Below are 18,430 nucleotides of genomic sequence, written 5' to 3'. Positions count from 1 at the left end.
ATCATGTGTGCGTGTTTAATCATGAGCAATACAACTGAATGAAAAGACTGCCTGTTCCAATGCCTAGCTCCCATGCCCATCCGTGCTGCCTTTCCTCTGCTACTATGCTATGCCCTTGGCTGGCCAAGCCATGTACAGCAAGGACCTTGCCCAGAAATCCACACTCAATATTCTCATACAGTATTTTGCCTGGATTGCAGAAAAGCTGCTGTTTGACAAAAAGAAACCCAAAGCGGTGTAATAAACGCATTGACAATTTGTACAAGTCGCAGAACAGGGCTATGGTGGATGTAGCCTGCACAAATTTTACTTCAGTGTGTTTAGGAAAGAAGAAAAGAAGATTGCTGGAAAAGGTTTCCACTGAATATTTTGGAAAGCAGACTATAATTTTTACAATGTCAAAACTAGTATTTTGGATCACATGATTAATATTAAATATCCAGCAGATGGCAGCACAGTGCAATTTAGAAAGCGTAACCTGAAATGTGAAATTCTAGGTCTAGTTATAAATGTATGACTGAGCATATATTTTTAGAAATGGCAGAAGAGGTTAAGTTCTGGGTCAATGTTTCTTCCAGTTCTTCAGGATCACTTCTGCTGCATCCAATGTGCTGTCTTTCTGTCAACAATGAACACAATAAAAGTTAAAAATTGAAACTGAAATATTCTTCACGTGCGTAAGACAATTTACTGCTAGAAGATTGCAAATCCACAGAAGCACACTTCTAACAACTTCATTAGGTACTTTTTGTGGCATGTATGCTCACATGAGTTTGGAGTAGGCAAATACCTGCATATGTCTACCCAGTGGCTAACATCCACAATGTGCCCCATTCCCCCAGCAATAAACTCTAGCTATGGTTTGGTGAGGTTGAGATGCACTCAGGGACACCTGGTCCGCCACTCCTATGGCAATACAGCATTTGGCACCCAGCCAATCTAGTTGTCAATCTGTGGAGCAGAGGAAAAGTTTATTTTAACTATCGTCACATCCCTGAAAAAATAAAGGGAAGCCAGCATATCATGGCTCACAGCATGAAGTAGAGGTTTCCTAGTTAAAAACTCAGCTCATTCACAAACTGCTACTCACACTGGCCTAGGTTTCAGGACTATTTGCAATACTGGGCTGTGACTATTTAGAAAAAAGCACTATGTAGATCAGGGGTGGACAACTTGTGTCTCTCAGCCTAATTTCATGTGGGTTGCAGGAGGAAGAAAATGGGGAGGGAAGAGGATGACGGGAGTAAATGAAATTAATTTTAATGATATCCAGATTACTCCTTGATTGAGAAGAGGTTGCCCGCATTGATGTAAAATATGATCATACCCTAAGAAATTATTATTAGAAGCAATATCAAAAAGTTATTTTAACTGCTTAAAAGTGAAAGGAGAAGATCAAAGTTTTGGTACTAATAGAAACAAACAACCCTGCTAAGACTTAAACAATTAAGCTTTATTTAAGCACATGCTATAGAACTTACTTTGATGAAGCAAAACCGTATGTACTTTTCAAACTGTTCTTTGGTCTCAGGGCCGCAAAAGGAGGTGAGAGGAATAGCTGACAGTTTCTTTAAAAAGCACAAAGCACAATTGCATGCTCACCAGGTACATTAAAACAGCTTAAACCTTAGCTCTTGGAAGCTCTAGTAACTATCTTTGTGACAGTTTAAAGGCTACAGCCTAAGAGCTTAATTAATGTCATGTCAAACATTAACAAAATTCCCATGTGCAAGATATAGCATTGTACTATCATGGATGAACATTTCACATGGGGGGATTTTTATGTGCATGGTCTGGGAAGCAGAATTAAGCTACAAACAGATTGCCACAGTATTTCCTTCACTGCTTCAAGCACAGAAGTGCTTTCCATGTAGGAATGTTGCATTCTGGAAGCACCCTGGGCTAGCAGTTTGCCCTCATCTTCCTAGCAAAGGAGCTGAACTTCAAGTAGTGATTGTGTCTAGGCCACAGACTGGCCTAGCAAAGGCAAATCCCAGAGAGCAGATGTCAGCAAAGGGCTTATATCTCTCCTGAAGCAGGGAAGAGATCTGCAAGCCTAGCAATGGGTATTCAGCCTTCCAATGAGCACACAATCCCCTACATCAGGGCCACCTGTTTTACAGTTTCACTTAAGATGTTAGAATTAAAACACAGTTATTTGAGCAAAAAGAGTAGGAGGGAGAAATGAAACCAATCCTTACCTTAGATTTTATCATCCATTTAACAAATTTATAATCATAAGGTTTATCTTTTTCCATGTCAGACAGATCTACATCTTTAAAACAAAAAGAAGAGGTGAAAAACACCATAAGAGCTGCAATTTTTCAAAAGAAAGGCATTACCCAGTATGGGCACTTCAGCAGAGATTTTTTTACAGAACAGTAGATGGAAAGGATCTGGAGCCCAGGGTAAGATCAAAAGTGCAAGATCTGCTATTGCACTTCTCTTTCCCCAGGACTGCTCCCCAGAGTACCAAGATTTTGCTCTTAAGCTGCATTCTAAGGGGAGAGCTAGACATTACAATAAAAAGGGTCTGCTACCAATGGCACACAACCCTTTTCTCTGTAATGAAAAATTCACATGAAGTCGTTAGCCTGTTCCATTTCACTGACTGCTTGTGGTGGTGGGGAACCACACAGGTAGGTCTCACTTACAGATTGAAAAAGGGCAACACAACAAGAAGCTGTAATTACTGCCTAGTTCTGCTGTAAGTGCAGGACACCTACCATGTTTGTGAAAATATTTGTTACTCAGAACAGAAAACATACACACTGTAGCCCACCCTTTACTCATAGTACATTTCTCCCAGCTTCAGTACTGGGTCGTCACCCCCTTTCCGGCCATAGAATAAAATCGTCACTTACTTAATGTAGACACGTCGACAATCATAAAGTATCCTCCCTCTGGAACAACAGGTTTCAGCCCAACTCCCAGGAGCATGCGAGCCATTCGGTTCCGTTTGTCTTCCAGCTCTCTAGGCAAAGAATAGAAGTAGCACTCTGGGTCATCCATGCGCTTCAAGTCTATCAAAAAGGCTTGTGCCACAGCTTCCTGAAAATTCAAATCAGGAAAGAAAGGGGGAGGACACACACATTTAAGCACATTATCAACAAGCGGCAGAAACAAAGCAGACCTTGTGAAGATTCACTTTTAATAAGAAATGCTGTATTTAAAGAAATGCTCAGATCTCTAGAATCCAATTACCAGTTTTTCCATAATAAAGCAGATCATTGCAGTAAAATAGAAAGTCAGTGAAGAGTAAAAATAAGATTGTCAATTGGGTTTAGCAGTCAAGGGAGGAAGGCAGATAGAAATGCTTCTAAAATTGCTGGATACACATCTATCACTAAAATAGATATATTTCAAGTATGAGGTTTTAAAAAGTCATATACCTTCATTCTCAGTTATTAATTCAGTAATGTGTATCTGATTTTTTTAATGTTTAATGCTTTAATAATGACATAAATTATAAAGAATTTATCATTCCTTTTCCTAAATGGTTCAGGGTTGCAATACCTCAAGTACCGCATCTCCCCATATAAACTGACAAGACTCTGTGATCATCATCTGAGGTCTTTCTGAGGCCTTTTTTCATATGCCTCCTCCATGAGAGGTCCAGAGGATGGCAACACAAGAACAGGCCTTTTCTAAGTGGCTCCCTGCTTGTAGAATGCTCTCCCCGGGGAGATTAATCTGGCACCTTCATTATACATCTTTAGGCGCTAGGCAAAAACGTTCCTCTTGAACCAGGCCTTTGGCTGAATAACAGTCTAGGTCCTTTTATATGCGTTGGGGGGTATTGTTTTCTTTTTGTACTTATTATTATTATTACGCACTTTGTGGTTTTATTCTTGTTCTTATGCCTGAGATCTTCGGATGAAGGGCGGTATACAATGTAATTAATTAATAATAAACACAAATGAGAATGAAGTCTACAGATCTACTAAATATCCTTCCATTCTTTTTTTTTCTTTTTTGTGTTTGAAGTATTTTTATTAAAGATTTCTTGATTTACAAAAGTATGTGCAATGTCTCTCTCTCATATTTTTTACATGTATCATTTTTACAAATCAGTTTCATTTGTTGAGACACTGGGAAGAAAAGGGGGGAAAGAGGTGGACAGGGGTGGGAGGATGGGTGATATCCTTCCATTCTTACCACAAAGTATAGAAAACCCTTGATCTGAAAACAATCTAGCCAAAGGATGCACAGAGACAAACATTTGCCAAACAGTAACTTTCACCAGGGTCCAGGTAACCACTGCATAAGGCAGTTGTCCGTGTCATCCTGCCAAGCAGTAAGGAGAATCTTACTACACATCAGATGCATGGCAGTATGTATTATATACAATGGCAATCACTCATCCCAACTCCCATCAATTGTGTCTGCTGTTTTCCTGCTAATAACGGAATGTCCAAATTACTGACATTCAGATGCTAATCTACATTGGATCTACATGCTCAAGTGTTAATTTCATCTACAATTCCCACAAACACATTCCTTATTAGCCAATTTCTAATGATGTTTAGTGGCTCAAACCTGCTACACTGTATCACGCTCTTTACAATACCTTTTGCATGCCTTGGTACCTACCTGTAACGGAGTTGGGCATGTATAGAGTGTATTTTGTTGAACCACCTGCAAATGCTTTATCAGATGTTGGGGACCAACAGACCAGCCAAGCTTCAACAAAAAGAAATAAATTGTAACAAATATCTGGCTGTTTACTTAACATTTATAAAAGTTGGGAAACATGGAAATAATCACATTTTAAACTGGTGGACTACTGACAAACTTAAAGGGGGGGCATCTCTTCCAGTTTATTAAAGATTTCCTGCCTGGCTTAGATAATTATTCCTCAGGGGCAGCAAGATGTGTCCCTATTTAAAAGGCTGCTCTGCAATTAAAATAAATCTCTGCCAAGAAAAATGAAAATTAAGCATTGGTGCATTTATTTAACTGTGCAGGAGCCTGTTTGTGTATACATATTGTATTTATAGTTTTCACAAAATAAAAATTACGAAAAGACGCACAATATTTAAGTTACAGCATGCGGTTGCCTAACTCTGCTTCCAAAAGAGCTGCATAGCCATGCCTAAAGTATGTTTGCATACACAAATGGGACTTTACATGGTTCTATTTCTAGATGAAACCCCACGTGCATTTTCCTGTGTTGGGGAAGCCCCCAACATTTTATGATGCCTTTTCAGTCAGGCAGTGGGGATAAGAAGTCCAAAAGAGCTTAGTGCACCTGCAGATGTCTCCTTGTAGTTTGTTGGATCCTGGCCTGATTTTGTCATGCAAAACTTGCCCTCAGCAACCACTACCTTCTACATCTAACATTGGAACTGGCATAGCAAGCACAAGGTCTTCAAAAGATGTGCAAACTGGAAAGGCTTATTGCTTACAACGTACATACTGACCACCTGTTCAAAATGTAAACAATAGGATTTCTAAGTTCTGAGTGGAATCTCCTGTATGCACGGCATCTAGAATTTCTATAATGTCAGGGGTTAATTTTTAATACAGATTCTGCACATGTTTCGTATAGCTTGTGCACACTTGCAAATGATCTCCTCCTCCATGGTACATCAACACAGCGGTACTTTAATGTATATGATTCTTCATTTGCATTATGTCTTACTCAGTTCACTTACCTTCCAACCAGTTACACTGTATGTTTTCCCAGCACTTCCTACAGTTACTGTTCTTTCCCACATTCCAGGCAAAGTAGCTGTGAAAAAAGAAAGAAAAGGATCAAGAGTTAAGTACATATGAATGGAGCTAACAAGCTTTACCTCTCTAAAAATAAATAGGTATGTTTTAATGCATCCTACAAAGGAACATATATTCTTTTGGATAAGTATGAAGCTGGCTTCATTATGTTCAAACTAAATGGGTATGTACTGAAAGCACATTGTTCCTTTACTCACACCCTCATTCAGGCATCTTGTGGCACATGAAGGTATGTCCACACCAGAGAGAGGTCTCAACCATTTTATCAGGTCATTCAGATGAGCTCTTTGTTTTTGGTATTGAACTGAAGGAGTAAAATTGTCCCTAAATCCCATATAATGGTGTAGCACACAAAATACACACACATCCAAAATAAATAAATAAAAAACCCGTAAAAGTATTTTCCTGCAATCCATATTAGGGCGGGGGTACAAGTTATAGGTGAGGCAGCATTAACTCATGGTGTGGCATCATCAGGTTGTCCAGCCCTCACAAGTAATGCTATGTGCTGCAATGATGCTATGTGCTGCAGACAAGGAGAAGGGAACACATTCTGTAATGCGCAGTTCTGTGATGAATTCCAGCCATCACCAAGGGCTGCAATTAAATTTAGCAAATCTAAAACAAAACAAGAGATTATGAATTTGTGGAGCAAACAGCTAGCCAACTCATTTTCAGAAGTTGGCTGGGGAGTCACACAATCAATCAGGTGACTTTTAGAATAAATATTTTGTGAACAAAGGACAAACACCTTCATTGTATTAAGCCACAGAAGAATAGAATGTATTTTTGTATCTCAGCAAGCACCAAGAACTATTAGTAAGGCTACATACATACATATTACCCAAATAAGCACTACCCGTATGCCTGTTAAGACGCCAGAAGAATCCTTGCTTACAATATGCAATCTTTAAATCTGTCAGTGGAACTCTAATCATTAGTCACATGAAGCTCCTGTTTTGCACAAGCTAGATAAAAGAAATGACGAAGTGTTCTATACCAAAGGAAACTGCCTAGATGACAGCACAAATATTATGCTGATTTTATGATATATCACTGGCAACCTCTATTAGATAAATATTAGAGAGCCACCACCAGAGGCTGTAAATTGATGCAATATTCATTTCACATTTTTCACGAGCGATGTGTCATTTCAGCTGATGGAATACGTGAAGCTTAATAGAAGAACATCTCTGCCTCTTGGGAGAGGATTTGTGTTCTCCTCTTTGCACAATCTTTATGTGCATGTTATACAAGCTAGAGAAAATAAGGTTTCTTGGGAGAAAAGAGTTCTGCTTAGTTTATAAAATAACTGTCACTTGCATGTAGGTTTAATGGTTTGTAGGTTTCAACAACAGATTGGAAAACTGTTTTGGGGATCTGCTTAAAAGTGAGCAAACAAAAAAAGCACTGTTGGCCAAATGCTATATATTGAATTGTTTAGCAGAGCGTTTTGTACATATTATCTGCTGGGTGATAAAAATGCCAGTGTCCATCAGGAATGCACTTCTCCCATATAATGAGATGAGTATGCAACTGAAATAATAGATTTTTTTTTTCTTCATTCCCGCCAAGGTCCATTGGAGGACAGAGATGCATTAAGGCATCCAAAGTGCTCATACATATGACCACTTACATACAAGTGATTTTAAATGAACATTCAAGACTGTACAGATATTAAGATCAGTAGGAAATTACATGTCAAACATGGGAGCTGTAAATTGAGAAATACAAAAGTAATTCATTTTAATAAAGTGATATAGTCTTATACTTCATAATTATAGCTAGTCTTCAAAATACTATTAATGGGCTTTTATAGAATATCTAATTTTAATCTGGCAACAATACTGCTCATTTCCAGTCTACAAACTAACACATCTCAAAATGCTGGTGGTTTCCGAACTGGAAGAATGCACCCTGCTTAATTTTCAAAGGCTCAGTGATGGGTCCATTGCAGATCAACATCTTCAAAATTTTGAAGAAGTAGTGGGCATTATACTTATCAAGGATATAGATTATACCAAACTGAAGGGGCAGAAAATATTTTAGGAGGACTGGGTGATAATCAAAACAATGCATGTAGCTCTCTCAGGTTAGTTGTAACTTTAAACTCAACAAGGAATAGGAACTATTTTTATACATGTGAAAGAAGGAGCAACTTGAATGAAATGTACACATACGTTTCCCACTGACTACCATACCAATTCAGTACCTATCTTAATGTGTTTATTGCCAGTGTATACCAGCCATTCATATACTTCATCACTGATGCACAGGGTGTCGTATTTAATACAGAGATCAGCAATTATCTGGAGCTCTTCTTTCGTATAGACCTAAAATAGAAAGGGAAAGAAAGAAATATCGTCAGAGCCGACATTTTATAACATTTAGCAGGCAGATTTAAAAACAGGAATCTCACCTTTCCTATAGGATTGTGAGGGTTATTCAATATAATAGCTTTCGTCTTGCAATTAAATTTACTTGCAAGTTCAGCAGGATCCAAGACCCAGTCCGCACTAGATGCAGTCTCTCCAGCTGCAGGTCTCTGAGTTATAGGAAAAAAGATGTTTTATTAGATTGAAATTAAACTTTCTTTAAACATTCCACTAGTGGTCTCATCCTAAGAATCATTCAACTATACAAAATACATGAGTAAACTGCATAGAAATCTCAAATTCTGATCACATTTAAAGCAAGGCCACCGAGCAATCTTAAGTTAAATTATTGAAACCCATCTCCTATTTGGGGTGCTATCATTTAATTCTGGACTTTTGGGAGGCATTGCTTTCTTGTTGCTATTATTCTGTTTACTGAATCCATTCTGTTTCTCACTGAGCACACAAAGCAGAGTAACATAGGGAAGAAATAACCTTCATTATGAAAAACTGCAAGGTGCAACACCTCTCTTCATTCCCCTATCTAAATAAACTCTGATTATAATAATATTCTGAACACACTCACGTATCTCAAGGGTATAAAAACAGGCTTGGCTCCTGCCATCCTCACCATTGGCTCATAACAGTCAAAGAAGGGTTCTATTATTATCACCTAAAGTAAACATATAGGTAAGCTATAAGCAAGAAATTACAAAATGATATTATACCTTTCTTCAAAGACAGAACCCGCATTTGATCTGATACAATGCTAATTCTATATATTTAGGAAAGCACATTGCATTAAAAGAAGTATTTCTTGTCAACTAACACAGGGTAGTATTTTAGATTAAAAGCTAAAACTCTTAAGTATATCTGTAAATACCACAGCCACTGTTACTTCACAGTGACTGCTTTTGTGTGCTGGGGATAATAGGAAATAAGTGAAGATTTATAAGAATGGCAGCAGAACTGAAGGAATGAGGGAGACACATAAAGCAAAAGTGAAAAGACAAAATATCAGAAGGTAGCTATCTATCACTTCATTGCTAATTTTACTCCAAATGAGGCAGGGTATTTAATTTGATTTAAAGCCCACCCTACCCTAAGTGCTTATAGATCCCCATTATTGAAAAACTTATACAACTCAAGAAAAAAGAACAGGGTTTGAAGTTGGGAAATATTTCAAGTTTTGAAGGGTTCAGGACCTTCGTTCTAGGCACCTGAAAGGAGAAGTACCTAGGATTTTTTTCAGCTGTACTGGGGAGTAGCCAAGGAAGCTAATTTACAACAGGTTGATAATTAAGTGGTAGATTGATGGACAATTCATCTCAGACATACAGTTGCTTAAAGAACAACACTAGTCCCTTTATCCTGCCTTCAACAGCAACCTAATGCACAATAGTTAAGCAGCTGAGGCTTTTTCTATAACTTTATCCCGATGCCAAGAAATCCTTCATCTGCTAAATTAAGCTGCATCAACATACTCTTAAAGGCATAGGAATCTGGCAGGTAAAAAAAAAGCCCCGCTTCAAAGTTGATTTCTTATTCAACCAAGACTAACAAAAATCAGCTCTCTACCCTTCAATAAACCATCAAATTGCCAAGGAAATGGATTTCTGAGTAGGCTTGATCACTTACTAATGGAATGCTACCCATGTTCTAAGGGGTGTGTGTGTTTTCATAGAAGAGAGTTATTTTTATTCTGGGATGCATCACAAAACTTACTTCATCTTCTACTTCAACGAGTCCCTGCACTGCACTGAACAGAGATCCATATCCCCCTACTGTCACCAGGATATCAGTGTATGGATCAATCTTTCTTCCACAAACTTTTTCATACACTTGGGACAAGACTTTCACCAACGAAGGATGTCCCTATGAATGCAAAATAAAATATATAGACTCGTATGCCAGTTAATAACAAACAACTGACTAATAATACAGTATTGTCTGTTAGCAAAATCTAGTATGGCTGATGCACAAAACAAAGTTACCCAATTAGACATACCATTCGAAAGGTTTAAACAATTAGAAACTGTCATCACGTCTAGGAGAGAACCTTCTATACTGAGCTGAACAAGAAAAACAATACAAGGCACAGTTCACATGGAATCTCTTCTGCACAGCCAGCGTTCCACTGAATAGGAGTCTTTGTGCAAGATCACAAGCTGGGAATTGTGTGCACTATTAGTAAGGATCTATGACCGTGACCCTTTGAAGAAAAAATAATGTGGAACAAAAATGTTCGTAAGACATATAAATTTCTAGAAGCAGTTATACTGCCATTCATGGGTCAGTAACAGAAGGAGTAACTACCTTCTGATGAATGCTCATATTGCACCATGGTAAAGAACAAGAAAGGAATTGGCTGTATTTGCATATAAACCATGGTTTGTTACAAGGATTAACCAAAGCAAGCCTCAGGCTCCTGTCCTCTTCCCCCCACCCCCAGCTCCCTTCTCCATGCGGCTGCAAGAAGAAGATTGGAAGCTTTAAGTTAATTGCAATTTAGCATAATGTCCAGACAAACAGCTTCATTTTAACTACAGTCTATTGAAACAAGCCAGGTTCATAACCCATGATTTGAAGCTGGCTTGTTTCAACGAATGATTAACCACAGTATGTGTGGGTTGAACATCACAAGACGCTGCAGTTAATCAAAAACAGAAGTCAAATCTTTTGAACTACTCCTTGAGGCCCATCTTCATAATGCCAAACCATGGTTAAGCATTATGTGCAAGAAAGCCAAAGTGTAGTGCCCTGTATGCTGAAATGTACTATATAGATTAATACGGTAATAACATTACATTGGGAAGTTTGATTCAATTACATAGTCAGTTCTCCTGGCCCTATTATAGTCCTCTTTGGACCATATTTACATTGGCCACTGTTCAGAGATTTATGGTTACTGTGTTTCTATTCAGGCCAAGAATCCAAACTGAAGAAGGCGCGTGTGGAAACCATGAGAAAATATTTGGATATGCAACTGATTTAAAGCAACCTCTCAGAGAGCGTTAAGATGTACTCACAAAACCCCGGGTGTACTGGTTCAGCATATCCACAGAGGATGCTTTGGCTAATGCTTCTTTAACATAGTTAGGAGGAGATATATCTGGAAGTCCTTGTCCCAGATTAACAATTGAGGGATCTGCAGCAACTTTTGTAAATTCCACCCTAAGAAAGGAAGAAATTATTACAAAGGTTTTTCATACACATTTACAGGGAAGAATACAGTATTTCGGATCCATGGTAAATCAAAAACACAGTATAGAACACATGGGTCTGTGGGAAACCACCCATAGAGCATTCAATCAGATATTAGTTAATCTAGTGCTAGGTCAGGCTTTCAGGCTAGAACTAGGTGCCATAAGCGTTACATGGCTTCTGTGCCTCATCCTCCATTCCCAGTAACATCTATTAAGCCGAAACACGTGACGTGACATAACCACTGCCGAAGTACCAAAGGGCAATTCATACATCATCTTGGTTGAGGACCACCTAGAACACTGAGTTATGGAAGACCAATACAACAGGTTTTGTGTTTTCGCCCCAATGCTGTTGAGAGTACATTTGACCCTCCCCGCAGTTGACAAAAGGATTTTTATTTTATTTTTCCTTCTTTATAAATGTAGCAAATTAGAACCAAAATAGCCTCATAAACAAAGCCAGAATCACCTTATCTAAGCCTGTTAGCTAAAACTGACCCCCCCCCAATTATTTAAACATTTGTTGTCCTAGCACAGTTGTTGCAGACTCACAGGCTGCACAACCAGTAATTTTCACTGTGATTCATCCAAGATCTTTTAACCACATAAGGAACAAAGGGATTCATTTGTAGGGAAGAGGGGAATAGAAGGGAGGAGCACACAAAAGCCTGGAGCCCTTGGCTTCACTGACCAAGAGGTTTCTCTCCCTGCCCCCCACCCAGGCCCTGCACCTGGTCAGCTGGCAATGTAGGTGAAAAGCATACAAATGAACTACAAAGAGTACATTTTCATTATTCATTCGTTCATTCATTTTCATTAATAATTACTTACCACACATTGCTATCCAGCCCTTCAATTCGTTTTGCATTTTTGTGCTTGAAGGTCATGGTCTACATACAAGAATCAAAGACGGATAATTCTTGTTAGAACTACAAAGTATTGTATTGTTGGACACTATGGCAATCCATGACATTTCTCCTTGTGGTTCATTCTAAAGCTGATGAAACTGACAGGCACTGCAAACACAGTTCAATGTAACAATTAACCAATATTCTCTTACAACACATGTTTGACAAAATGCCAATCTATGCAAGGATACTAAATAGAATGGTTAAGATTAAATATAAGTTCTATTCAAACCCAGTACAGGAAAGACAGAGTATATCATAGATGTATGTCAGAGCACAATCTTTTAGCACTTACTTGAGAGCAAAGGGGTACAGGAAATGTGATTTATATATCTTGTTGTTTTTCAAAGACAGACAAGTCAAAGTAACGGACAGAGCAGAATTGCAAAGGCTAGGCTATGTGCATAAGACAGATTAATAAAAACCTGTGTGTAGGTAATACCATCTGTTTTCACAAGATTATTGCGCCTGGCTCTATGTTCCCTCCATCATATGAGGAAAGAATCTGCTAGGTACAGAATACACCCCACTGGTTGTGCTACTCTGTCCGTCCTGAACAAAGAACAGCTGGAAAACTGTTTTTTCCACTTTCCCAAAGAAAAAATAACCCCCTTCCTTTGTTTTCCTAGAATTTTTGTGGATCTATTAAAAACTAGGGGTTTTTTAACCACTATTTTAAAAGCTAAGGTTATCCGACACAAAACTCAAGTACCAGCAACATATTTAAAGGGTGTAACAGACAATATCATAGTATTAAAGTTTTTTCAATTAAAAAAAATTCATTGTGACAAATCCCCCAAAGTAACATCAAAGCTGTTCGACAAATGGAACATATATGTAAAGAATATGAATGTTCAACACACACCAAGCGACATAACTGCAGTCCAGATAAAAGGAAGCACTGTTTGGGTGACCTTCATTCTACCATGCTGGCTATACAGTATATGTATACTCCAGAACACTATTTTTCAATCCAAATATTGAACTGCTTCGTAAATGTCTGAGAGGCAAGAGTATTTTTTTAATACCCAAGCCAACCTTATGACTCCACATTCCGGACCTCTACATCTGATTCTATGAAATGTAATAAATAAAAAAGATGGAGGTTGTAGCTTGAGCTGTTACAGGTGGTAAGGGAAACAAAAGAAAGAAAAAAGCTGCCTTTACCAAGGTTCTTTTTAAACATATCTCTCAGAGTTAAATCAACCAAGAGTCTTGCAGTAACTTAGAGAATGACACATCTATATAGCCATACTGGTCTACTACTAAAATTGTTGTTATTTTAACTTATGGTCAATGCCAACAGTGTTCCAATTGATACCTTCTGCAATATGCACATACAATCACATACGCTATGAGGATATGGAATACATACAGGAGAGGATGAAACCCTGAAGTATCTCAAAGGGTAAGTAATCTTCAGTAGTGATGTTCTAGTGCCAAGGTAGCTGAAGCATTGCTGAGCAAAGAGCATGCCTGCATAACAATAAGTTTATAAGTGAATGAAACAACTACACAAAAACAATGGTGCCAAATATCAGACCACAATTGTATAACTATTATTCAGTGTAACTTAAATCCCTATGTGGCATGTCTGTTGATACAGGTAAAGGTAAAGGACTCCCAGACAGTTAAGACCAGTCAAACTTGACTATGGGGTGCGGTGCTCATCTCGCTTCAGGCTGAGGGAGCTGGCATTTGTCCAAAGACAGCTTTCCGGGTCATGTGGCCAGCATGACCATACCACTTCTGGTGCAACAGGACACCGTAAAGAGTGCCAGAGTGCACAGAAACGCCATTTACCTTCCCCCTGCAGCAGTACTTATTTATCTACTTGCACTGGTGTGCTTTCAAACTTCTAGATTGGCAGAAGCTGGGACCAAGCAACGGGAGCTCACCCCGTCGCGCTGACTTGAACCACCAACCTTCTGATCAGCAAGCTCAAGAGGCTCAGTGGTTTACACCACAGCACCACCTGCTCCCTTTCTGTTGATATAAGCCTTACATATTAAGGCTAGATACTAGGAGCAGAGGACTTGAAAGTCATCACACATGTCATATACTCATACATCTAGGTAAGGTTTCATTCCTATTTTAGGCTTAGTACTACCTGATCCCTGCAACTGGGTCAGCCAGTACTCTAAGTATAAATCACTATGTTTCTAAGATTACAGAAACCAGTCAGTATGCATGTTTATTCAGAACAAGCCTAATCCCTGGCCAGGATCAGCAAGGCAGAGCAGCAGATCCACATCTGAAGCCATCCTGCTTGCACCAGACTGGGTGGAAGTTGAGAAGTGTCAGTTTTTTGCTGGTGCAGCTGAGAGCCCAAAAATCAAGTCTCTTGGGGAGACCCGGGGGACTTTGGATCCAGTTATTCCAAAGCCACTGGCGTCCCACAAGGTTTTCCATGGCCTACTGCCAGTGGGAGAACTATGACCTTCTGAAAGTTGTGGATCTACAGCAAGGGTTGCCAAACTGTGGTCTGTGGACCAACAACCATCTGTGAGCACCATTCATTCTGTAGCATGTCTGTAGATTTGTGGCAGAAGACAGGAGATGGCACATCCATCACATATTGGTTAATTGTATTTTTATTGCTTCTCTTTATTCTGATACTATACTTTATACAATATATATGAAATAAAAGAAATATACAATTGAAAATTTTCAGCATCTAGCACAGCACATCACAATTGCTGCAACAGGCAGAAAAAGAATTCAGTTGTCTTCCAAGACCCTCAGCAATTTTCAAGTGTTACATGGGTAAAAGGGGGGGGGGAATCACTGGTCTAAAGCTCCCTCATCCCCAACTACTGGCTATACTGACTGAGGCTTTGGAATCAAAATATATTTTAAACTACTTCTTTGAGATACTATATGCATTATGCAATACAGCCAGCTGTAAAATTCATCACCCCAGAAACTGAGGGAAATTTACATTATGAGACTGTAACCCAAAATAAAAACACTTAGTACGGTTAGGATCCAATAATCTAGGTCACTTTCATATGACCTATCTACTGAGTATTCATCCTGATTTGCTGAGCAGGTATATGATGTCCACTGTTTACTGAACATTCATTCCAATTGGTTTGCAAGAGAGGCTATACAATGTCTCATCAAGCCATTGTTATCCTACACCTTCAAGTGCATTTCTCCACACCTTTTCCTTACTACAAGTCCGATTTCTTTAGAAATATTTTTTTTTGTCACACACGAGCACCAAACCCACTTCCCTTGCGTAACCTGAAATTGCCAATATGCAAACTGAATCTCAGCACAAAATAGGGAGACCCTAGAAGCAGGCCATGTTCCCTCAATTTCTTAAACCCTTTCTTGGGAGCTACAAGTTTACCCCTCCAGTGCTGGGTTATCAAATAGGCAGAGTATAGGGCGGCCATATGTCCGGAATTTCCACTGTAGTCAAAAGCAGTGTGCAGGTGGAATGTCCAGGAAAATCCAAAAGTATGACAACCAATGTCGCTACAATTCCCAGCAACCTTAAACTACAGTTCCCAGGATTCAGGGGGAGTGGGTTGGCAGGTGCATTCCTTGAGAGCATAAGAACCCCTGACAAACACTCCTGTCTAAAAATTAAGCAGCCCTCAGAGATTTTTTTGCTCAACAATTGGGCAAAACTAATAAAAAGCTCAGCAACCTTTTTGTCCAATTTTCACTTTTTGAAATATGGCAATCCTGGCCTATGGGCCTTTGATGGTCCTTTTAGGATCAAAATAATATTGATTTGATCTTGGAATAAAATTCTAATCTATTATGAGATAATTTGCCGGGGGGGGGGGCGAGATTTTGACTGCCATGGGGCCTCCATCCAGCACCGTACCCCTCGCAAAGCTACAATTCACAGCACCCTTAAACTACAGTTCCCAGGATTCCAGGGGAGAGTAGGTTGGCAGGCACATTCATTGTGCACATAAGGCAAGCACACCTGCCTAAAAATTAAACACCAGCTTCTGAGATTATTTATTAAATAAATCACATTATTTGCTTAATTCAAACTCCTAAGTCTGAGGGTTTTTTGGCGGGGGGGGGGGGGGGAGGAAGGATTCACCCGCCCAAACGAAGCGTTGCCAATACTCCTTTCCTCCACCTCCAGAGAGAAAAATATTAAAATTATTATTATTATCCTTACTACTGCTACCACCACGCGGGCTTCCCCTGCCCTTTGGTCCCCTCCTCAAAGTTATGGGTCTTCTCCTTCCTCGCCCGCCTCCGGGTCTCTCGCCTCCTCCCTCCTGAAGGTGCAGGTATCCTCTTATTTCCAGGAGGCTCCCCCGAGGCCATTTTGTCCTCTTTCCCTCCGCTCATATCTAAACGTGTGAAGGGACTAGAAGCCACGTTAGCGGCGGCCGAGCCGAAGCCGGCGGGGCGAAAAGTTCAGGAAAAGGACGGCGGCGGGTCGGAGCACGGCCTCCACCTTCTATCTCCCCTCAGCCGCGTGGCGGCGGCGGGGGGGGGGGAGGAAAGCGGCAACTGGCTTACCTCGCTTATCCCGGATATATGGCGTGGTTTTTTGTGTGTTGTTGGTTTTTTTAGGCGAAAGGCGGAGAAGACGAAGCAGCAGGGGAGGAGGGGCTAACTAGGCCGCGGCGAGAGCAGGAGCCGCTCGGTTGTTTCCTGGAGCCGTGGGGCGGCTCGGCTTGGCTGCGGCCTCGGGGAAAGCGGGGGGTCCCGCCGCCGTTCTGCATTTTCTCTCCCGCAGGCAATTTGCAACCTTCGCTGATCTCTGTACATGCAGCAGGCACTAGGTAAAGGAGCAGAGAGTGCCTAGGGAATAATAAAATATTATTTTTATTAATCAAGCTTCTTCTTGAAACAGGCCAAGCTCCCACCATGGGTATGAAGGAAGGCCCTTTGTCTCCGCTCAAGCATTTCTGCCTTAGCATTGCGGCTCCAGCATTTTGCGTATGTCGGAAATCTTGTTTTTCACAGCATTTTATTGTTTATATATGATGTTATTCTGTCTCCTCCTATGCCATTTGCATCATTAGGTTAGGGCAGGGGGGAAAGATACCCAACTGTCACCATCCTCTGTCCGGCAGATTTGGAATGAAATGTCTCAACCACGGTTGTTTTTTAAGTTACTTTCGACCCCGCCCCCCAAGTGCTCAGAAAAAATCTGTCAAAATCTTTCTACAATTTCTACTTTTCGTTAAGTATTTTTATTTACTTGATTTGGGGGGCAAGCTATACCCATGACCACTTGGCTGTTTTGCTGTTTAGCGTTTATTTTTCCTCCCCCCCCCCCATAAAGCTCTCCTCTACTCCACACACCCACACTCACAGTGTCAGAGTGTGGTATGTGCTCCCCCTTAAAAAAATATTGTTCATACAAAATTGCCATGCCAAGGAGAAAGGATCAGTCTGGTCCAGAGCTTTCCAAACTTTTCATGTTGGTAACACACTTTTTAGACATGCATCATTTTGCAACACAGTAATTCGGTTTTATTAGCAAACCAGAGGTTAAACTAACCCCTTTTCCAGCCCCTGGAGGAGCATGGGGAGCGTTCGCATGACACAATTACACACTGCAGCCTACACAATGTGTTGCGAAACGCAACTTGGAAAGCTCTGGTCTAGTCCATTGGTTCCCAATTGATGATCTGCAGACCCCAGGGCCGTCTGCGGCACCATTAACTACCATAGTTATCAAAATTTTCAAAAGTAGGCGGTCCATGGGTTGGTTTTTGAAAAAGGGGGGATCTGCAGTACTTAGCTAATTTGGAACCACTGGCCTAGTCTTTTCCTGACGTGTTCATGTGGGAGGTTTTACCTGTGGAGGAACACTAAAAAATATGCAATATGGTACTGGCAGGTTGAAGTAGCACAGTCCAAGGAAAAGTTTGACAAGTCTTGTGACTGTATAATGAGCTGGCCTTTAGCCCCTACCCACTACACTTTCCCAAGGAGTGCAGGAGATGGAGCTGGGCCTGCTAACTAGTATTTGAACAAGGCTAAAAACCTCTGTACATTTTCTTGGGAGTAAGGCTAACTGGACTCTGCCTTCTGAGTGAAATAGCAATGCACAGAAGTGCATGCAGAAGATCATGGAGCCACACATTTTATTGCCTCTTCCAAAGCTTCAGTTTATCCTGAATAAACAAAGGCATGCACAGTGTGAAGTGTGGATAGGGCTCGGGGGCAATTTTTAGGTAGAAAATGACCTTGCTTGAGGACAGTTGTG

The 18,430-nt window shown here is 40.2% G+C and overlaps 1 protein-coding gene across 4 annotated transcripts; it reads right to left on the bottom strand.

Annotated features, from left to right (window-relative positions):
- Positions 1–285: 285 nt before the first annotated feature.
- On the bottom strand, positions 286–16,955 carry KYAT3 (kynurenine aminotransferase 3). 4 transcript variants are annotated; one of them, XM_033151645.1, is made up of 14 exons: positions 16,729–16,955; positions 13,601–13,701; positions 12,149–12,207; positions 11,141–11,285; positions 9,837–9,986; positions 8,698–8,784; positions 8,156–8,281; positions 7,949–8,069; positions 5,658–5,734; positions 4,594–4,683; positions 2,865–3,051; positions 2,202–2,275; positions 1,482–1,568; positions 286–619 (listed from the first exon to the last, which is right to left on the bottom strand). In XM_033151645.1, the coding sequence occupies exons 2-14, from the start codon at positions 13,697–13,699 to the stop codon at positions 563–565; spliced, it is 1,359 nt and encodes a 452-aa protein (XP_033007536.1). In that variant the 5' UTR covers positions 13,700–13,701; positions 16,729–16,955; the 3' UTR covers positions 286–562. The 4 variants fall into 4 exon arrangements, with proteins under 4 accessions (XP_033007536.1, XP_033007537.1, XP_033007539.1 ...); XM_033151646.1 differs by lacking the exon at positions 16,729–16,955 and adding an exon at positions 16,379–16,536; XM_033151648.1 differs by lacking the exon at positions 13,601–13,701 and having other exon boundaries at positions 16,729–16,748.
- Between the last annotated feature and the right edge of the window lie 1,475 nt (positions 16,956–18,430).

The sequence above is a fragment of the Lacerta agilis genome, chromosome 6 (assembly GCF_009819535.1).
Source record: "Lacerta agilis isolate rLacAgi1 chromosome 6, rLacAgi1.pri, whole genome shotgun sequence".
NCBI lineage: Eukaryota > Metazoa > Chordata > Lepidosauria > Squamata > Lacertidae > Lacerta > Lacerta agilis.
The sequence above is the reverse complement of the archived record's forward strand: the minus strand, read 5'-3'. Positions and strand labels throughout refer to the sequence as shown.